The 23,251-nt window shown below is 48.0% G+C and overlaps 1 protein-coding gene across 1 annotated transcript in view; it reads left to right on the forward strand.

The window, feature by feature from the left end:
• Positions 1-23,251, forward strand: part of URI1 (URI1 prefoldin like chaperone) — a 466,682-nt gene that overhangs the window by 202,823 nt on the left and 240,608 nt on the right. The window contains exon 4 of the mRNA XM_086947708.1: positions 17,740-17,875. Within this exon, the coding sequence (XP_086803834.1) occupies positions 17,740-17,875 (136 nt within the window). The remainder of the gene's footprint in view (positions 1-17,739; positions 17,876-23,251) is intronic.

Raw genomic sequence — 23,251 nt, forward strand, 5'->3', positions numbered from 1 at the left:
ACCGCCCGGCCCCGGGCGAGCCAAGCTTCCTGTCCACCCACCCCACCCAGAGAGCCTGGTTATCTAGGCCTCTAACTCCCAGACCGCATTCCCCACAGCTCCCCCTGATCGGGAATCCAAAAGGTATGAACAGTACGGGAAAAAGATGTTCTCCTCGCTCAGTTTGGGGTTGCGGTCGCTCCACACCACTTGCCTTTTGGGCAGTTATTTCCACTCTCTGTGGGACATGGTCGCGGACATGCTGCAACAATGCCCGGAGGAGGCCTGGGTTAAACTCGCCCAAGCCCTTATGGAGGGGCGAGATGCGGCACGGTATTCCATTCGATGTGGGCTAGATACCACGGACTCGCTAGGCAGGGCGATTGCATTGACGGTGGCGGTTCGCCGCCACGCCTGGCTGAGGTCTGCCAACTTTTCGGCTGATGTTCACAACATTCTTATGGACATGCCGTTTGATGGCCGTCGCCTCTTTGGCGACAAGGCAGACAGTGCGCTTGAGCGCTTTAAGGACTCCAGGGCTTCGGCCAAGTCCTTAGGCTTGTCGGCCCAGTGCCAGCAAAGTGCTGCCTTTCGCTCCTTTCGTGGCCAAGGAAGGGGCACCCCCACACGTCCTGCCAGCCACGGGCCGCAGACAAACATTCAGCGTGGTGGCGGATGTGGTAACCGCCGTGGCGGTGCTAGGCACCAACGGCGAGGCCAGTCCACATCCACCCCAGCAGCATCCGCCTCAAAGCCTTTTCGGCCCATTTAACGCCAGTGGGAGGCAGGGTTCACCATCACCTCCTCCACTGGCGCACCACCACTTCGGACAGGTGGTTGCTGCAAATCGTCTGAAGGGGCTACTCCCTCCCCTTCGAGGCGACCCCTCCAGCCATGCCACCGCTTTGCCAAAGCGTGTCGGGGGATCACTTGCAACGTCTGCAAGAGGAAGTTATGGCCCTCTTGGACAAGGGGGCCACCGAGCGCGTTCCTGGACCAGAAGTAGGGTGTGGTTGTTACTCCCACTACTTTCTGGTTCCCAAGAAGGGCAAAGGGGGCCTACACCCTATCTTGGACCAGCGGAACGTCAACTGCTTCCTCCGGAAGGAGAAGTTCAAGATGCAGACTCTGGCTCAGGTCTTAGCTGCCCTAGATCCGGGAGACTGGATGGTAGCGTTGGACTTGCAGGACGCATGTTTTCACATCTCAGTCCTGCCTGCCCACCGGCGTTACCTGAGGTTCACGGTAGGCCACGAGCATTTTCAGTTTACCGTGCTCCCCTTCGGCCTTACCAGCTCCCCTCGGGTGTTCACGAAAGTGATGGCGGTGGTTGCAGCTCATCTGCCCAGATTAGGGGTGTCAGTCTTCCCCCTATCTCGACGACTGGTTGTTGAAGGCGGGCTCGCCCCAGACAGTCGTCAGCCACCTCCAGACTACGGCCAACCTCCTGCACTTGCCGAAGTCACACCTGTGTCCCACTCAGAAGCTCCTCTTCATCGGAGCGGTTCTGGACTCGGTGCAGTTTTGGGTTTATCCTCCTGAACAGCGGGTTCGGGATATTCAGGCTCTGATTCCGATCGTTCAGCCTTTTTCCAGAATCTCGGTCAGGTTAACGCTGCGGCTTCTGGGGCTGATGGCCTCCTGCATCCTTCTGGTGCATCACGCCCGGTGGCGGATGCGGGCTCTGCAGTGGGACCTGAAGTTTGTTGGCCCAGCATCAGGGCAACTTGTCCGACCACGTCTTGATCTCAGAGGGCACTGCAAGACCGTTGCAGTGGTGACTCGCGGACCGCGATTGGGTCAGCGGCAGATCCCTCTCCCTACCCCAGCCGGAGCTTGTAGTTGTGACGGATGGGTCTCTCCTCTGCCGGGGAGGCCACATGGGAGAGGCGGAGATCAGAGGCGTCTAGTCTCCGGCGGAGTTCCGGCTCCACATCAACCTTCTGGAGCTGCAGGAGATCCTGCCCTCTGTCTGGGGAAGTGTAGTGCAGGTGTTCACGGATAATTCCACTGCCACTTGGTACTGCAACAAACAGGGCGGGGTGGGGTCGTGGACCCTTTGTCAAGAGGCTCTGCGTCTCTGGCAATGGCTGGAACGTCAGGGCGTGACCCTGGTGGTTCAACATCTGGCAGGTTCCCTGGACACCAGGGAGGGCTAACTCAGCCGTCGGTGCATGATGGATCACGAATGGCGTCTGAACTCTGACGTGGCGCAAGGTCTCTTTCAGCAGTGGGGAGAGCCTTGGTTAGATCTATTCGCCACAGTAGAGAAAGCTCAATGTCCTCAATTCTGAGCGTTGGAATTTCTCACGCAGCACTCGCTCAGACGCTTTTTTTTGCGAGTGGAGTTGCGGTCTGTTGTACACCTTTCCGCCTATACCACTTCTGCCCAGAGTGCTGAAGAAGATCAGGCGGGACCGGGCCCAAGTCATCCTTGTGGCTCTGGACTGGGCACGAAGATACTGATATCCCTAGCTACTCAGCATGTCAGTCGATCCCCCGATTCTTCTGCCTCTTCAGGAGGACCTTCTGTCGCAGCAGCAGGGGACGGTCCTCCACTCGAACCTGTCCAGCCTCCACCTCCATGCGTGGAGATTGAGCAGCGGCAGTTGAGGCTATTTGACTTGCCTCCTGAAGTCTGGGATGTGATTCTGGCAGCCAGGCGTGCCTCCACAAAATCGGTATACGCCTGCAGGTGGAATAAATGTATTGGCATGGTGCACAGCAAAGGCTGTGGATCCCCTTTCTGCCCCCCTTTCAGAGGTTCTCCTCTTTCTTCTTTCTCTTGCCCAGCAGGGCTCTGCTCTGGGCACTATCAAAGGCTACCTCTCTGCCATTTCAGCCTTCTTAAGTCTACCTGATGAGCCTTCTCTTTTCAAGTCCCCTGTTGTAAATAGATTCTTGAAGGGTATCACTCACATGCTTCCTCCTGTTCCTTTCGTGATGCCTCAGTGGGACTTGAACCTTGTTCTTACTTATTTGATGTGCGCTCCTTTCGAGCCCCTTCATAATTGCCCTCTTCGTCTTCTCACTCTTAAAACTGCATTCCTGGTTGCCATCACCTCTGCCAGGAGAGTGAGTGAGTGAGCTCCAGGCTTTATCTTCTCAACCTCCTTACCTTTCTGTCCATCCAGGCAAAGTTGTTTTGAGAACGCGTCCCTTCTTTCTGCCCAAGGTAGTAACGGCCTTCCACATCGGGCAGTCCATCACCTTGCCCACCTTCTTTCCGCCTCGGCATCCCTCGAAAGAGGAAGAGGCTCCACCGTCTGGACCCAAAACGTGCGCTCTCATACTATCTGGATTTCACACGCCAGTTCCGGGTGGATGACCAACTCTTTGTTGGTTACGTGGGCGCTAAGAAGGGACGGGCGGTGCACAAGAGGACCATTTCTCGATGGGTCGTCTTGTGCATCAAGGCTTGTTATTCACTGGCTAAAAAGGAGCCTCCTGTGGGGCTATGTGCCCATTTCACTCGGGCCACGGCGGCTACTACTGCCCTGGGTCGGGGAGTCCCCTTGCAGGACATCTGTCAGGCAGCTCAGTGGGCCTCTCTGCACACGTTCGCTAGACACTACTGCCTGGACAGCCAAGTCCGGAGAGATGGCTTTTTCGGTCGTTCCGTTCTCCAGGACTTTCTGGTGTGATCATTGGTTCGCAGACCCACCACCGGGGTTGGTATTGCTGGGGTATCTCTTCTATGGTAAGGAATCTAACACAAACATGTTTCTTTCAGATCCACAAGTTACTTACTTTTGGTAACGATATATCTGTAAGAAACAGTAGTTAGTGTTAGATTCCTTACCGCCCCACCCATCCTTCCCGTTCTGCGAACCTATATCTAAGGTTAGGGTCTTCCCTTTTAGGGCCCTAGTTTCATGGCACCAGTGTTGGTTTTTATAATGGCTCTGCATTTCTGGCGCGGAAAAGCTGTGTATAAGAACTGACGTAAGCGCCCGAGGGCGGCGTTTAAGCACTCCGGCGACATCATCCCGGCACCAACGACGCCGACGACGGACGCGGAGCCGCAGATGACGCCTACCGACACGCAGGGGTACTGCTACGCAAAACTTTCTGGAACCAGTCTGATGCCTGGGGATATTCTAAGGTAAGAAATCTAACACTAACTACTGTTTCTTACAGATATAGCGTTACCGAAGGTAAGTAACTTGTGCAATAGTCTTGGTAATGTCCCATCTTCAGCAAGGCTACCTTGCCTGCCACTGATAAGGGAAGGGTCCTCCAGAACTCAAACCATGCCTTCACTCCTCCTAATGCTCTCCCCACGTTGCGCTCTAGCAGGTCTGCCTGGTCATGATATATCTGGACTCCCAGGCATGGCAGGCATCAATCTTTCTCTGCCCTCCATGGCGGGTAAGAGGCACGATTTCGTCCAGTTCACCTTAAGACCTGTCACCCTTGAGGTTCCGTGACGATCGTAAGTGATGTTTTCGACTCGCACAAATATGGTCGAGTCTGGTATCTATGAACCGCAAATGACGAGTTTAGTGGGTGTAGGCGTTTTCGCTGTGCTAGCCTAAACCGTTCGTTTGTTTCGTGGGTTTCTTCATCCGAGCCCACGGGTTCCATCTTAGATACGGCATCCATTTTGTCTCTTGCCCTCAAGTAGCCAGCGAACGGACGCTGTCCGCTTCGCGACCCTGGGATTCCCAAACTCTTGCGGAAGACACGTTTCCTTTGAGAGTGTCTTTATGATGAGGGGGATGGCACTGGAAGGCAGATGGCCCCGCTCGAGACTCATCTTGCCGTGCTGGTCTATTGTCTTAGTTGTGCATTCATTAGGCACGTCCCCTTTGATGCCTACAACTCGCGTTTCCCGATACCACCCCTTTTACACCCTTTTCGATCTTCCCACTGTTTCTGCCTTCCTCTGCACCTGTTTCTGTCCCTTCCTCGATTTGTTTACTGCTGATTGGAATGTACTAATGGTGGGAAGATGGGCTTTTACAGTTGGGAACTACCAAACGTTTCTGTACTTATGTTCCGGGCCCTGAATACATGAAGGCAACCCCTTATGGTCTTTACGATGGGAACCGAGTTGTAAACCTTTGTGTACTATGTTATCTTATGCATGAAAACTGTATATAAGGAGCGATCCACAGAGGCAAGTTGAAGCAGACTCCTCGAACCTACACGTGTTGTACTTCCTGTGACTTCTGTGTTCCCTGCAGTAATATACCTCGAATCTTTGACGTCGAAGGAAGTGTCCCGTGTCTCTGTCATTTGTACGCCGGAACAGGTTACCCACGAAGGTTTTAGGTGTTATCCCTGGCACCGCTGGGTCTTAAGAAAACCCGGTCCTTCAGTTGGCGCCCAACGTGGGGCTGCATCAGTGGTACCGGTCCAAGCCCGACGATCGTGAGGAACTTCGTGTGAAATCTCCGAGGGAAGGTGCACCCCGCTTCATCGATCCTGTTGTCGAAACAAGTGGCCCGACGACTTTTCCCGCGAAGATCCCCGCCTCCTGACGGCTGCGACGGACTGCTGCCCTGACTGTAGACCTGTTTTGGCGCCTGGCGTAGACCTTGGTACAGCGAGACGATTGACGGGCCTTCCTGGTGACGCCATCGATCTTTGAGTTAAGTATTTGTGGGTCGCTCCCAGAGTCCTTTGTTGTGGGTGCTTAGTTGTTGCATGGTTCCATTGCATTTGTGGTTCTTAGTACTTGGTTCTTTGTTGTGATATTTGACGTCTGCAGTCGCCAAAAACCGAGGGTTTTTGCTCTTTGCAGGGACATTGTCAATCCTATAACCCTTGACGTTTGTGAAACTCGGTTAGTGTGCAAGATGCCTGGCCGTAGTACTTTGTTTAGTTGCTTTAGAAGTTGTGGTGCGGATTCCCGACTGGAGGACTCGTGTCCGATACCTCCGGTTGGAACTCCAACTTATGAGCTGTACAGTAAACACGGTTTAGGTCCAATTACATTCAATGAGTGTTGGGTTCGTTATACTAAAAAAGACGGTGTCCTTAGTTGGCCACCTCATGGTAGTTTTGAGACCCCGATTTTAGACAATCTTGAAGCCAAATTGTTTCAGAGAAAAGCAAGGCCGGCCATGTTTGATTCCTTTCGGTTGTGGCGTGAAGAAGCCAAACAGAGAGAAATCAAACAGATTAAACGTAATAAGAGAGAAGGAGTTGTTACCACGGTAAGAAACACAGAGCAGTTTCAGCGAGATAAGGAGGAAAAGGAAAAGGAAGTTTTCGATAGATTGCAGCGTATGACTATAGATAAGTGTTACCCCGCTTTTCCGACGGGTACGGATAAGAAGGAGGAATCAGTAGAGGACCCCTTGTTGTCCTATCTCTTGAAGTCACCACCTCCGTACGCACAGGGTACCGTAGCTCCTGTGGTTCCCCCTGCCCCTGTTCCTCCACCTGCTCCTGCTCCTGTTACACAACCTGTCCCCGTTCTTCAACCCGTTCCTGCTCCTCTACCTGCTCCCGTCCCTACTGCTCCTCCGCTTGTACTTCCTCATACTCCTGCTCCCGCTGGTCTGGTTACTCCTGCTGTCTCTTCTGTTCCTGATACTTCTCTTGTTACCCCGTTGTGTTACTCTTCTTCTCCATCTGTTCGACGTCGTACCCCTTCTGTTGCTGCTAACTTCTTTAATTCTCTTGGACCTATTCTTGAGTCCGCTGGTTCGGACTGTCCTCAAAGACGAAGTCAGCTTCCCGGTAGTAGGGAACGTGACGCACTGTATATCATGGCGATGGGTTGGATGAAATACCCCCTTAGAAATCCTCCACGTGTGGTGCTTGACACGTTTTGTCAATTCAACGTACCGACACAAAGGTTCGCGTTTGAAGAAATGTGTAAGGTTCTACGTGACCAAATATCGGCTGATGCATCTTACGATGTCATGACTGCTCTGACTAATCTTCAGCTTCAGTTTGCGAGCGGAATGTTGGTGGGCACCAATGTTCGACGTGTTGTCGAGCAGTTGTTGTCTTTTCGTCCTTCTATAATGCCTCGGGCATTGTTTTTAGAAGACATTGAGGGACCGCTTGCAGCGCCTGGCCAGTATCCCATGCGCGAAGTTCCACCAGTGTGGATGCCTGGTGATGCTCAGGCTGTTCCTATTGTTCTGCCACATTTTCAGAGGGTGTGGATACATCTTCCGTGGAAACGGTCGGAAGTTTTGCAGGTGAAGCAATCTTTGCCTGACCCTCGCAAAAATCCTGCAGGGTATTATAAAGAATTATCGCAGCTTGTGGATGCTACGATAATTAATCTTGCCGATATCGATATGCTATTTGGCAATGTCGTGCCGCAGCCGGTATGGGCAAAAATTTGTCAGGAAGACCATGCGGCAGAATTAGGCGGTGATTGGAATGCATTAGGGGCTGCTGATGCCTTGCAAGTTGGTGGGGCCAAGCCTGATCAGTTAATTACGGCTTTACCCCAGAGAATTATTACCCTTATGAAAACGCTTACGCCAGCTATGAAGGTGAATTGGGACAAACTGTCCGCTTGCAAACAAAAGAAGGATGAGAGTGTCTCTGATTTTCTTTACGAGATTTGAGGAGGCATTCATTGATCATAGTGGTCAGGATATGGGTACTGAGGGAGGTCAGCGATTGTTTGTGGATAAGTTTGTCTCAAATTTGTTGCCGGACTTAAGCAACAAATTACGAAATTCAGAAAGTGCGTGGGCTGTTTCCACTTCTGCTCAAATATTGGCCACGGCCCAATATTATGAGAATAGAGAGAAAGAGAAAAATGATCGTGCCGATAAAAAGACGAAAGAACTCAAAACTAAAGTGTTGTTGCAGCAAGCGTTTCCTCCACGTTCGAATCAGAATGATTCGCAACAACGGAATCGATCGCAGTCTCAGTCGAATAGGTCGTAATCACGAAATGACTCCTCTTCGCAGAGATCTTCGTTAGGGTACAATCAGTGTGCCTATTGTAGGGGAGAGGGTCATTTGAAATTCGATTGTCCAGTTTTGCGTGATCGAAATAGTGGTAATTCATCTAGAGGAGGTCGTGGTGGTCCTCAACAGACATCACGTGTTAGAGGTCGCGGTGCTCAAAATGATCGTTCCAACAATTCTTCTGACTCTAATAATTGTTTCGATCAGCGCGGATCGTCGCAAGGGCGATCTGCTCAGTACAATGTGGACGATTATTACGTCGATCAGGACGCTGACGACAGTAATTACTAGGACATCCATAGACAAGGAGAGGGAGTAGTATCAGTTCCGGTTGATCAGAGAGGGCCTTACGTCGCAGTTGCCACCTCGGGCGTCGTTGAGCCTTTTCTGTTGGACACTGGTGCAGCGAAAAGTTCCATCATACATTCGAAACTCCCTGGCGCACCTTTGTCTGGCTTAACAAATGTTTCCGTTGGATTCTCTGGCGCCCCTGTTAGCAATCCGGTTTCGTGCCCTTTGCCTCTTACAATTGGGCCTCGTGAGCTGAAAGCTCCATTGATTTTGACTACTGGTTGTGGTGAAAATCTTTTGGGCCTGGATTTGCTGAAACGTCTGTATGCGACTTTGTATTGTTCTCCTGCGGGAGTAAAGCTTACGTTGGGTGAGAAAGTTGTCTCTCCTATGTACTTATCAATCGATAAGCTTCCACCGGAATTGAGTTCTCCTCCTGCATCTTTGTGGGCGACAGGTCCCAATGACGTGGGCCTGCTTGACATCTCCCCTTATGTTGTTCACTTGAAATCTAATGTGCGATTGCCACGTATTCCCCAGTATCGTATCTCCCTCGATGGTGAACGAGCGTTGTTAGCAATCATCTACGATTTGATTGAGAAAGATGTTATCGAGGAGACTCGGGGAAACGTGTGCAATAGCCCTGTATTGCCCATTTTGAAGCGCACTGATCCATCGAAGCCTCCTGTTTATCGTTTTGTTATCGATTTACGGGAGGTGAATAAAATTGTGATTCCTCAGTTCCCTGTGGTGCCTGACATTACGGCTCTACTGACTCTGATTCCAGCCTCTGCATCCTGGTTCTCAGTGATCGATCTGAAGAATGCTTTCTTTAGCATTCCGATTGCTGCGGAAAGTAGGGACCTTTTCGGTTTCTCTCTTGGTGGCCGCAGCTTCAGGTTTAAACGCGCTCTTCAGGGCTACTGTGAGAGTCCATCGATATACAGTCAAGCCTTGAAGGGCCAACTTGATGCGTTTGTGTTGCCGGCCGGTGCGGCTTTGATCCAATATGTCGATGACTTATTGGTGGCTGCAGATACTCAGGACATTTGCCAACTTGCTACGGTGTCGTTGTTGCAGCATCTCTGTGACTTACATCACAAGGTGTCACCTTCTAAACTGCAATATTGTTGTCAAGAAGTAACCTATCTAGGTCACTTATTGTCAAAGGAGGGAAGAAGGTTGACCCCAGAGAGAATTGCAGCGATTGCTCGAATGACTGTGCCAACGACTCAGAGAGATGTGCGTGCCTTTTTAGGTATCACGTCATACTGCAGGCAATGGATTCCAAAATTTTCATTGCTAGCGAAACCATTGGTGGCTCTTACGTGCAAGGATGTTCCAACTCCTTTACCATGGACGGAAGAATGTCAGAAAAGTTTTTCTGAACTGCGTGATGCGTTGTGTTCGGCCCCTGTGTTAGGTACTCCTGACTACAGTAAGCCGTTTACACTATACGTTCACGAGAGGGAAGGTTGTGCGTTGAGTGTCTTGACGCAACAATTCGGTGGTAAGCAACGTCCATGTGCATATTTTTCCTCGACCTTGGACCCAGTAGCTAGAGCATTGCCGAGTTGTTTGAGAGCAACAGCGGCAGCTGCGGTGTCCATCCGACAATCTGCAGGATTGGTTATGAATAATATGCTTACGGTGATGGTTCCGCATGCAGTTGACACTCTCTTGAATCGTACGAAAACTCAACACCTGACGAGTGCAAGGTTGTCTGGGTATGAGTTGACGCTTTTGGCAAGTCACATTCAAATAAAACGTTGCAACGTCCTGAACCCGGCGACTTTGTTGCCAATCAGTATGGAATCAGACGAAGTAGCACCTCATGACTGCTACTTACGAACGGAGGAAGAAACCAAAGGTCGTGTAGACCTGAAAAATACTCCATTAGAAGATCCCGATGGGACCCTGTATGTGGATGGGTCGTGTTTTAAGTTGCCGAATGGCGATGTAACGACTGCGTATGCTGTGGTGACGTTGAATACTGTTGTGGAAAGTGCGAGATTGAATCAGAATTCTGCTCAGGCGGCAGAGCTGATCGCTTTGACTAGAGCGTGCGTGTTGTCGAAAGGGAAACGGGTGAATGTGTTTACGGACAGCCAATACGCATTTGGCGTGGCCCATAGCTTCGGACGTTTGTGGAGAGAGAGAGGTTTTATGACATCGCATGGTACGAAGATTCAGCACGGACAGCTCGTGAATGATCTTTTGGATGCACTTACATTGCCCAAGCAGGTGGCGATCATTAAATGCAGTGCACACCGTAAGGTGACGGATGAGGTTGGTCGTGGCAATGCGTTTGCGGATGAGATTGCTAAGGAGACTGCCCGGAATCTTAGTCCTAGAATGTATGTGACGAGTTCGGTCAGGTGGCCTACAGAGACTGGTATGTGTGAGGACACTATCGAGAGTGTGAAAGCGATTCAGAACGAGGCCACTGAGTCTGAAAAGACGAAGTGGAAAGAGAGTACGGGAAAGTTGGATGCGAATGGTTGTTGGATTGATTTGTCGGAGAATAAGAGGTGGATGTTGCCGGATGCGTATGTACTAGCTGTTGTGACGATGGCACACGGCTTGGCACATATTAGTGTGAAAGGTATCTGCAAGTTGTTGTCTCCTGTATGGAAGAATGATGGTATTGCTAAGTGTGCTGAGAGATTGGTTAAGAATTGTATGATATGTATGATGTACAATCCTGGTAAGGGAACCCCTACACCTCCTGGCCATTTTGCTCCCCCTTCATGTCCCTTTGAGGTGATTCAGCTAGACTTCATCCATATGGAGCGATGCAATAACCTGAAGTACGTTTTAGTTGTGGTTTGCGCATTCTCCCGATGGATCGAAGCCTACCCTCTCAAAGATAACACTGCTCTGTCCACTGCGAAAATCCTACTGAAGGAATACTTTCCTCGGTATGGAATGCCACGGATTGTATGGTCTGATAACGGAAGTGAGTTTGTGGGGAGTGTGATGAAGAGTGTGTGTAAGGGCCTTGGAATCACACAGAAATTCCACAGCGCCAATCATCCCCAGTCAGCAGGTTTGGTTGAAGGGTATAATGGCACCCTTAAATTGAAGTTAGCGAAGATTCAGGCTACGACTAGTCTCTCGGGGCCTGATGCTTTGCCCTTAGCTCTTCTGTCAACTAGGGCGACTGTACACTCCCGAGTAGGGCTTAGCCCCTACGAGATTGTTTTCGGCCGTCCTGCAAATGTTTGGGGGGGTCCCTAGACCGAGTGTGTATTCTGATCTTGAGTATCCAATGTTGATCGATTATCTGTATGATCTGACTGCTAAACTGAGGTTAATTCACCAACAGGTCTTTGAAGCACTGCCGACGCAGACAGAGGGTCCAGGTCACCAGCTCCAGCCTGGAGACTGGGTGGTGACGCGAAACTTTGGACGGAAGCGCAACCTTGAGCCCCGTTTCACTGGACCCTATCAAGTGCTCCTTGCCACGAGGACTGCTGTTCGTTTGGAAGGACGCAAAAACTGGGTGCACGCCACCCATACTAAAAAGGTACCTATACCTTTACCAGCAGACTCGTGGGTGAGGAAGGGCATCACCTCGTCCGAAACGGAAGCTGTGCAGACCTTCGTCCCTTTTAGCGACGCTCAGCCTGTTGGGGAGCCCTCAGTGCAGCAGGACGACATTGTTGAACATTTGTCATCGGAAGACTCGAGATCTGAACAATTGACTGATCAGCAGAACTCTGCCTCATCGTCGGATCAGTTGTTTGACGAACAGACACGTCCTGGGAGAAGCCGATATTTTCTGCGATCCAATATCAAAGACTAATAAAAGCTCTGCTTTCTCCCTTGACATCCACGTTACCCCATTGACACCATTCAGTCTGAACACACTCGTATACTTGTTAGTTTTGTAATATTGTGAGTCTTTTTCCATATATGTGTTTTTGCTTCCACAGCTAGGAAATTTTGTACATATTTGTAAATAAAAGATACCTTACATCCGGGTGGACCGTAGGGCCGCGCGGGTACTTCCTTCTGGTTAGTAGGTCTTGACACTAGGTCAGAGGCCGTCGGTTCCTGGGAACTCCTGGGGATTGACTACTGCTACACAGAACAAAGTGCGTCAAAAACGTTACGGACGGTTTTAGAGGATGGCATTCTCTAAGCTGTTGGATTTGGAAAAAGCTCAGGCCCAAAGATTCAAGTTGCAGCAAATTGCTCGTACAAGATGCTTCATGTTTCAGGTGTTCCTTCTGTTCTTAACTGTTTCTTCGCTATTGGTGGGTGGGGTGTATTACATGATACAGTTGTTCTTGCCTTCTGCCTCACCTACCCCTTCTCCTGAACCTAAACCTACATCCACTGTTTCTCCTCATTCCTTCCACATCCTACCCCAACACGAGCAGGTCAGACGTGCGGAATTTATGAACAATTCCTTCGTTCAGCTCCTTCATCAGCATCAGTTGGTGGTGAACACTACCAATTGTTGGGTGTGTGGGTTAATGCCACATACCACCGATAAGGGAATTCCGTACTTGGTCCTTCCTTATAGTTCCCAGGGTTCAGCTCGAGCATTTCAAACAATGTTTCGAAGCGCACTAGATTCCTACCCCAATCGAGAGCCACGTCTTCCACACTTTGGTCCCGGTCCGTACTACAAGCCTTTGGCATTAGCGATTGCTGATTTAGATATCTATGAGCCGTCGCTCATCCCAGAGGAAGAGGTGCGAGCCTATAGGGATCTGAGTGAGGCTGAGTATAGTGCGCTCGTGGGTGAAAGACAGCTTAAAAGCTCGTCTCCAATATGGATCGTACCCCAACTTGGTAATTTCTGTCTAAAAGGTCGTGGCCGAAGCCCGAGAGCTCACCTTGGAGAGAGTGCTTGCTCCGAGACGTATGTCTTACCAATGCTCTCTTCCCCTGTTTTCCTGACTGCCAAGGGTACGTACTTTGTCTGTTATGACCGCGCATATACATGGTTGCCCCTTGACTTTGCGGGCACATGTTATATTGCAAACTTGTTGCCACCGACTTTTACAGTCGCCTCCGATTACCACAAGACCAGAATTGTGAGGGGCGTGATTAGCGAAGAGGACACTGCCGGTCAAGAGGCAGGAGACTTTTTCAAGGGTTTCTTTCCGTTTTGGGGACCTATGGTCAATGGTAGGAACCTGAGACAGTTGACTCGAGTAGTGGAATCGACAGCTAATATCACTGCCAGTGCCCTTGGTAATATCACAGCAGAGCTTCAGGCGGATAGGCTTATGACGTTACAAAACCGTATGGTTTTAGACGTTGTTTTAGCAGATCGAGGTGGAGTATGTAAGGTGATCCATTCGAGCTGTTGTATTTTCATTCCAGACAACGCTCCGACTGTCTATCAAGCCATCTCAAAGTTGCATAAAATCTCTGAGTCCATACACGTGGACATAGGGGATTGGACGCTACTTGGGTGGTTTTGGGGCCTAATGTCGACTTGGGGTTGGAAAATTCTGATGATTATCGGGGCTGTTGTAGCATTCCTGTTCACGTGTTGCCTTTGTGTGCAGTGTGGTCCTGCCTTATGTGGCCTCTGTGCTACGACGTGTATAAGACAGCCGCCTGTTACCAAAGGAACTCTGATGGACAGAATTATGTTACAGCAACATCTAGATGGTCTGATGAATATCGAGATCGATTATGATTCCGACTAGTGCTTGCCTACATGAGGGCAAAAGGAGCGTCTGAGGTTCCGTGACGATCGTAAGTGATGTTTTTGACTCGCACGAATATGGTCGAGTCTGGTATCTATGAACCGCAAATGACGAGTTTAGTGGGTGTACGCGTTTTCGCTGTGCTAGCCTAAACCGTTCGTTTGTTTCGTGGGTTTCTTCATCCGAGCCCACGGGTTCCATCTTAGATACGGCATCCATTTTGTCTCTTGCCCTCAAGTAGCCAGCGAACGGATGCTGTCCGCTTCGCGACCCTGGGATTCCCAAACTCTTGCGGAAGACACGTTTCCTTTTGAGAGTGTCTTTATGATGAGGGGGATGGCACTGTAAGGCAGATGGCCCCGCTCCAGACTCATCTTGCCGTGCCGGTCTATTGTCTTAGTTGTGCATTCATTAGGCACGTCCCCTTTGATGCCTACAACTCGCGTTTCCCGATACCACCCCTTTTTCACCCTTTTCGATCTTCCCACTGTTTCTGCCTTCCTCTGCACCTGTTTCTGTCCCTTCCTCGATTTGTTTACTGCTGATTGGAATGTACTAATGGTGGGAAGATGGGCTTTTACAGTTGGGAACTACCAAACGTTTCTGTACTTATGTTCCGGGCCCTGAATACATGAAGGCAACCCCTTATGGTCTTTACGATGGGAACCGAGTTGTAAACCTTTGTGTACTATGTTATCTTATGCATGAAAACTGTATATAAGGAGCGATCCACAGAGGCAAGTTGAAGCAGACTCCTCGAACCTACACGTGTTGTACTTCCTGTGACTTCTGTGTTCCCTGCAGTAATAAACCTCGAATCTTTGACTTCGAAGGAAGTGTCCCGTGTCTCTGTCATTTGTACGCCGGAACAGGTTACCCACGAAGGTTTTAGGTGTTATCCCTGGCACCGCTGGGTCTTAAGAAAACCCGGTCCTTCACCCTCTCCAGTGCTAGCAGGTCCCTGCCCCCTGAAAGTCCTCTCCTGCGTTGCTAAGAAATAATAATAATAATTTATTGGCGTACAGTGCTCTGTGGTGCATTTGGCCTACCACCTCCAAACCACGGTAAACGCATCCTTTCCTAGCTCTAGCAGTCAGGCGCGACAAGGGGCTCCCCTGCCAAGTTCCTCATTCCACACTACAGCAGTCCGATATGAGCTTTCCCGTCCTGAATCTGGCCATATATTCTGTATAAACCAAGGCCGGTCCATGCCACAAATTCGGACCCCAATCCAAATCTCTGCAACACCCGAAACCGGTATGACCATTCAAGGCTATTGAAGGCCTTCTCTTTGTTTACTGTAAAGATGACGGCTTCCTCCTTACAGTAGGAGTCGGCTTCAAGTAGGCGCAATAGTCTCTGAACATTCATCGCAGTATGTTGGGACGGTATTTGAACAGCATTAACACATGGACACAAATATTACTTTAACCGCAGACATTGTCCTTCCTTGATCCATAATGTGATACTGTAAACTGGCAGCCGAAGTGTTTGTGCTGTTGGGGGTTGGGCCTACTTGTGCCAAGGACACAATACACATGAAAACCTTTTGTCCTTGACCCCAAACAATATGCCCTGGGTGTCGGGCTAGAGGAATTCCACATCCCTGCTGGCACAATCTGACTCTAAGGACTCAGTGTCAAATGGTACAGCTATCAGAAAGAAATTGACATTGATGCGCGGAGGTGGTAATTGTATCTTGGTCCGACGTTACTTCAGCACAGTACAACCTCACCCACCTGTGTGCAAAGGAATTACTGAGAAAAATCTACAGAACTAGTCTAGTGACTGGGGGTGCTCACAAGTTGAGGAATCTTCAGTTCTATACAGTATCCACCATAAAAAGCGTAACCAAAGGTAAGTAACTTGTTCATTTTTCGCATTAAAAAGTTTAGTTTGTAGCTTCCTTTAGGATGCTTACCTCCTCCAGTATACTTGCTTCTGCATGTGCTGCTGTGCATGTGTTACTTTGATTCAGTTCCTTATACAAAATCTAGCATTGCTTGTACAGAATGTAGCAGAGTTCTTACATGTTCTCTGCTAGGGGGTATTTGTTAACTTTCATCCAAGATAACCTGATTCCAAATATTTGGCTTTTGGAAGTAGTGCCTCGTGATATCCAATCTTTTCTTCTGCCTTCTCATGTTTCTGACACAGTCACTCAGTTGTCGTCAATGGGCCCATTGGAAATAGCATCTTCAAAGGTTTAATGAACAGTTTTTTTAGGTATTTTATTTGCATTTTTAACTCTTCTAAATGCCCATGTGTGTGGGTTCCCCCACCTTGTGTGACCTAAATTTCCCAACATAATCTTTTTTTTTTATGCAAGCAGTATCGAAAAGCCTCATGCATGCACCTCCACAGTTAATCAAAGTCCTGCCCAGGACCTGCTGCTGACAAGGGCGCCGAGCGGAGGGTAGATAAACCCAGCTTGGGCGGAAGAAAAGAGTAACATTACAGCATTGAACAACATCAAAACAGTTATTGAACTCCCCTCAATGCTCTCCTGGGTGGTATCCCTGCAGATTGTACATATTGTCCTTAAGTAGATATCAGTAGCCTGCCCTGCCTATGGCTGCTTGGTAACTACCTTCGCTTCCAACGTTTGGAAATAAATGTTCCATTTTGTGATTTCCCCCACTCAGCCCCCGCACTTGCTGGGCATCAGAGAGCACCTCTACCTTTGGCCAGTGCAGCATGGTGTGGAGCCAGATTGACGAGTCCCACGCAGCCGTTGATTTCCATGCCATTGCAATCTGGCGCTTACGCAATACAAATGCCAAATCAAGAAATCTATGGAGATATTTGTCCCCTTTGGCTCTAGGACGAATACCCAGCATGCAGGCCTCTGGAGAGGGTGAGACCACAGCGTAAGCCAAGCAGTGATGCTCCCTGCTATGTCTTCCCAAGTTCACGTTTCCCCGGGCAGTCCCACAACATGTGAAAGACACCCGCATCCATAACCCGCATCGTGGGCAACCTGAATAGGACTTGGGGAACCTGCGTGATAAGCGGTGGGATGCGAGAGATGTTTGGTGAAAATAATTAAATTGAGTAAAACGAAAACGTGAGTTCTGCGAAACATCCTCAGTCTGAAACAAAGCATTGCTACATTGTTTGACCTTCAAGGGGAGGTGGAGGTCTGCTGCCTAGCGGTCCCTGGACTAGGTAAACGACTTCTGCCCCTGTCCCAGTAGAGCTGCGTACAGGGCCGTGATAAATCTATTTATGCCTCCATATGCAAACATGAGATGGAGTGGGAGCGCAGTCGGAGGCCTGCTCGCTCCTGTCCCCAAGCCGAGGTCAGCATGTGAGGGACAGACTTCTAAGTCAGTAACTGCCCAGTCAGTATGCCAAACTTGTTCCAGATCTCTGGACTTTAGCAAATCAGTGGTAGGGGTAGGCATTGGGTAGATGTCTAAACTAAAATTAGGGTAAGAGTCTGGAGTAGTGACATAGGAGAAGGGTAGCAGGCGGAGGGGTGTAGCGTGATGGAATGCGAAGGGGTAAGCCCCATGGATACTCCATTGTCCATGTGTTGCTCTGCAGCACAAGTTAGGCATCCTAATACATACTAATAAATGTATTGTCCAACAGCATATTAGAAAGGAGAAAATACTCATGTGGTGGGTGATTAAAAAATGTAAATGATAATTTCAAGTAATGGTTGAAGTGTGCTGAACCCGAGCAAAAAATCACTGCAACCAAAATACCCTCTATGTATCTATCTTAAGAGATCTGACTGATAACTAAAGGGTTCTCTATATTGCCTGTCCCTAAACATGATGTAGTAGAGCAATGCATTTTTGGCTAACAAAAGTTTTTTTCCCTTGTAACCCTGCGTGATGCGATGCCTCATTATTGGCAACCTAGTGTAATATAAAATGTATGCATTTGACAGGTACCATTTGGTCCACTTGCCTTCATGCCTGGAAGACTTGTCCATACCAACGAAATTACAGTTTTACTTGGGGATAACTGGTTTGCTAAATGCTCTGCAAAGCAGGCTACCAGCTTGGTGGACCACAGGAAGAAACGTAAGTGTTTTTTGGAATTGACATGCTTCTCACACTGAGCAGTCTCTATTAGGCAGTTAGTGACCAAATAAAATGTTCCCACTTGCTGTCTGCACTTTGGTACTTCTATTCAAGGACATTACTTTTAATCCACACCCCTTTAGTACCAAGTACGGGGTTTCCTAATACTATTGGACAGTACTTAAGTAAATGCAATGCAATGTGGGAACGAGCAGTGACAAAACCAGTTTTGTTTTTTTAATAGAAAGAATAATCATTTTGTGGATTGTGACTTTTTAGGTATTCAGATGTATTACAAGTGTGTTAGGCGAGTAGTGTTACCTGCACTGTGTGTTTACTAATATTTTGTCATTGCTATCCATGTCAAGTGGCATTGCTTATGGTGGGGGGGTGCTGGTGTAGCCCGCCTGAGATTGTCCTGTCAAAACCCCACAAACATTTGCCCCACCACCAGATGGCAGTTGCAGGCAGCAAAAACAAACTCCAGTCTCTCAGCCTGGGAACAGCGTTGTTGGTCCATTTACATTTCACGTTTCACTTACTCTTAGATTTCCTAGGAGTATTACAATTTGTTTTCACAATGCTGTGTTTATGTATTTTTCACCCAGCACATCACTCCTCTATAATGCATACTGTGAAAAGAGCAGCCTCTATAGATCTGTGGGAGTTCAGGTTGTCAGTAAGTGTTTATAAGAGGCCATGCATGAGAGCTGTCACGTTCAGGCTAAAGGCGGAGCAACTTTCTCACAGTGTCAGTCATTGGGTCATAAATGATTTCAGAATACATGTTCATTCAATACTTGGCCCCGCTGCAGACTGCGTAGAGCAATTGTTGGTGTGCCAATAGTAAATGTGATTCTGTGTGAAAGCATGTGAAAGGGGTACTTAAATGTTGAAATATTGGTAGGGCAAAAGATAAAGAAAAGGCAGTTTTTACAGGTGAGTTGGTGCATTTGTGTGTGTGAGGTCTGACTTCTGGCTCATCAGTGCTGAGTCTTTTCACAAAGCAAAGGAAGACTCGATGCCACAACATTTCTTCTGCCAATGCAATGCTGTGTGTTGCCAATACAGTTCAGTGGCTAAAATTTCTAGGAGCTATTCTGAACACTCTAGTCTAAAAGAAAGCATGTATCCTTCGGACCAGAGTGTGTCCTCCATCCAAGTGAAATATTTTCATATTCATCGCCAGACCAACAGTTCGCATGGTAGCATTGCTACCAAGTTCAATGGTTACTTGCGTCAACATTGTACCCAATGCTCACTTGTATATGAGACCTATACAGTCATGTCTTGAGGATCAGTTGTCTCAGAGAACAGGCCTTTTGGAAGATCTGATTCTTCAAACTCAGTGCTTAATTTGAGCCGGTGCTCAGCACATGCACTTAATTGGTTTCCGGTGCTGGGCACCTGCACCTAATTATCAACACCATACTTAAAACAGTCCACCACATGGTGGCGCTGCTCATCTGATTTAGAGATGTGTGGACCTTGAATACTCTGAACGGTTGCATTTACCTGCGAGAGAGATGGTTAGTATTTGTTTTGGCAGCAAGGTCAAGGGCGATGGGTGGTGCAAGCTGTAGTGACCTCCTGGTCAGAGTCCTGGCACTTAATATTTTACAAATTAAGCACTGCTAACACCCAATTCACCCCAGTCCCTTTCATGGGGACCAACTTGATAATCTACTGAGGGGGTACATTTTTAAAAATCAATCCCATCACAGACCATCATCACAGAAGCGTCAATTACAGGATGGGGGGCCCACATGGCCGATTTATCCATACAAGGTCTGCGGTCCCAAAAAGAAAGGAAATACTAAATAAACCTCCTAGAACTGAAGCAATTTTTTTGGCCCTCAAAGCTTTTCTCTTTTTTGTCATTTTCAAAACAATACATAAATACAACAGGATGAGCTCCTCATCAATATCTTTACGACATATAGAAGCGAATCGCATAACACATGCATTTATGACATGTACATTTATAAATCTCAGTACCATAGCTCAGATGTCAGGTGGTTTAATAGCGCATTTCTGAGTGGCTCTTATCTTGTGTCTTTTTCCTGGGCTCTAGTTTCCTGCAACTTGAAGTGTAGCATGTTTGTAGGTTAGTTTCCTAATAGGCCTATACTCTCTTTGATAGTGGGGGTTTCTTCGTTCCTGCCTGCTAAGTGTATCTCCTTGTCTGTCTATCCCACCTGGATTAGTTATCAGATAAGTGTGCAGCGGATCCCAGATGTCTCTTGGCCTAGAGTTTATAGGGAGTAGTTCTGCCTAGGTCAGTGTTTGTTCCTGCGAAAAGAGGAGATCTTGTATCCGTTCTTTGAATTCCGGTGCTCGTCCCCTGCCCCATCTGCACGCCACCCTGCGCTTGGCCAGTAATAATCCCAATGCTACACACAGTTTGTATGCGGAGGCTATTTCTTCTTTGTACCCTAGGAGCGCGGCTTAGGGTGACTGTCAATGGGTTTAGAGTAATCTGTCCTGGTGCTTTAAATACCTGGTTCCAGTAGCATTTGACTGGCACACATTCCCACGCGACATGTAGGAAGCCTGCCCTTTCCTGCCAGCATCTATCACAGGCATCCTTGTCGCGCAGCTTGGATTTGAAAATGTTAACGGGCGTGTAATACAATTTATGAAGATATTTCAAATTAATGATGCGCAGTCGACTGCTCGCTGACACGCATCAAGTCTGTTGACCGCAGTAGTTCCACAGTTTTTTTTGCTAATGGGTTCACCCAATTCCTCCTCCCACTGTAACCCGGATGTCATCCCATCTCCCTGTGTTGTTGTTTGCATGCTATGATATATAAGGGATACCACACTTGACGGGTTTGTGCTCTGTAGTAGACTATGGAGTGGGATCAGTGTAGGTGGTTCGGAAACTGGGGTGGCTGCCCTCACTCTGTCTCAGTCTAAGATACATTAACAGACCCATCGCTGTAGGGTCTGCATTTGAGAAAGACTGCAGAAAACCTAATTTATATAGAGGTCTCCCCATTTCGTAATGCGCTCTTTATCTAGTAGTTGTCGGCATCTTAGTTCCTGTGTCACCTCTAGGTCGTAGTGTTGAGCTACTGGAAACAGGGGTGAGTAAATCATTACTTTCTCTTCCAGGGGATACTCATCAATAGTCATAAGCACTGAATTATCTCCGCCCATAAGCGGGAACCCGGAACATATAGACTAATGCATATATACGTGTAAAAAAATAAAAAGAGTACATAGTACTAAAAGAATTATACACATATACATGTATAAATTAATAATATGCAGCCCTAACCATAACCCATATGCTAATAAAGCCGTAATTGCATGCCTCCTGTAAATGAAAATTATCTATAAAATCCAATGCAAGAAAAGGACATGAACCTTAAATGCATTCCACAGAAGATAACCTTTTATTTTCATCAAAGAACAGATAATAAAAGGCAATTAGCCTAAGGAGGCTCCATAAATAAATAACATCCCTATGCAGAAAAGGAGACTGTCGCCTCGCCTTTAAGGCCTCAGAGAATCTGAACACTTTGCCTTTCAGGACTCCAGGAGAACCCTGCTCCCATCATGTCCCACAGGTGACAGTTAGGTCAGTTCTTTTTTCCATCTTGATCTGTGAGGAACCTGTAACTTGAGCTCTACTGAATTTGATTGTTTTCCAGTCAGAATTTGTTTTTTTCCTACTTTTTTCAACAGTTGTGACTGCTGGTGGTATTTCTTTTCTGACTAATTCATAGAGAATTTTTAGTCAGGTATGCCACCTTTATTCTACAAATGTCCTTCCTGTGGGAAGATGTCCAAAACAGATCCTCATTCTGTTTGCGTGGTTTGTTTGCCTTCCACACATGACATAGAGAAATGTTACCACTGCCTTAAACTTTCCAGAATGACTCTGAAGGAAAGAGAGAAGATTCGTCTTCTAGGGCTTATGGAGAGGGAGAAACATAATGGAAGGGTGTTAGAAGTGAAATCTCATCTGGAAGGCCCTCCTCTCCTACAAAACGTCGAAGTTCTGCTTCTCCTGATAGTAGGAGTAAGAAAAGGCGTAATGAGGCACCGTCGACGGCGAGTGAAAAAGTGAGGTCGACTTCGAAGTCTAGATCGCCATCAGGTTTGTCGACATCGAGGCCAGTGGATAGAAGTAAACCAGCGTCTAAGACATCACCTTTAAGACGCAAGTCGGCGTCGAAACCGAGGTCTAGATCGCCGTCGAGGCATGTAGTGTCGATTGCAGTGAAGCCGGCGCTGAGGATGAGAAGTAGATCGGCTTCAAGTGCTAGGAGTAGATCGGCGTCGAGACCGGAGAAGAGGAGAAGATCAAGGTTGCCGTCGCGTCATGAGTCGACGTCGAGTCATGCTTCGCGCTCGAGGCATGACCATTCTGGTTCGACGTCAAAAATGTTAGACGTAGAGGAAGCGCGTTATAGCCGAGACCTAAAAAGGACCTGCATTTTCTTGGTTTCCTGCCATATGTCATTGTGAAGGTCTTTCCTTTATTAATTTTCAACTTCCTACTTTCAATAAATATGTAGAACCTATTAATCAGTTGTTGCAATCCATTTTGGGTCCTGGAAAGAAGGACCGCGTCATCCGCATATAAGAGGATTGGAATTGGGTTACCATTAATGATAGGTGCATCTGCATTAGTTTGTCTTAAAATTTGGTCTACTTGATTTATAAAAAGGGAAAACCGGAGTGGGGCAAGTACACATCCTTGTCGGATACCTCTCTTAATTTTAAAAAAGGGGGTGCACTCTCCATCTGTTCCAAATCTGACTTTGCTGGACAGGTTGTCATACAGCCTGGCAAGGAGATGGATGATTTCAGTAGGGGCACCCATTGCCAGCAAGATGGGCCAGAGCAGTGCGTGTTCCACCAGATCGAACGCTGAACTCAAGTCAGCAAAGCACAAGAATAGATTACAGTCTTTAGCTTTAGTGTACTTGCTGACTATTAGTTCCAGGTTCACGCACTGCTCCATTGTTCCCATTCCCTTACGGAACCCATACTGCACTGGGGATAAGATGTCATCTCACTAATAGGACTCGACTAAGGATTTTAACTGTCGAGTCCAGGAGTGAGATGGGACAATAATTTCGTGCTTCAGACCTGGAGCCTTTTTTATAGAGCGGCACAATGATTGACTGTCCCCACGTTATTGGTAGCCTATCTTCTACAGCCGCGTTAAAATAACGTGTCAATATTGGTGCCCATAGAGTCATTTTGTGTTTATAAAAGTCCATGGGTACCAAGTCAGGCCCAGGGGCTTTGCCACCCTTACTATTTTTGATTGCCTCCTTAACTTCATTTAAGGTCAAGGATAACTGCATTTTCTGCCATTTAGGACACGGTACTGTATCATCACTTAAAATGGAC

The sequence above is a fragment of the Lissotriton vulgaris genome, chromosome 12 (genome assembly GCF_964263255.1).
Source record: "Lissotriton vulgaris chromosome 12, aLisVul1.2, whole genome shotgun sequence".
NCBI classification, from domain to species: Eukaryota; Metazoa; Chordata; class Amphibia; order Caudata; family Salamandridae; genus Lissotriton; species Lissotriton vulgaris.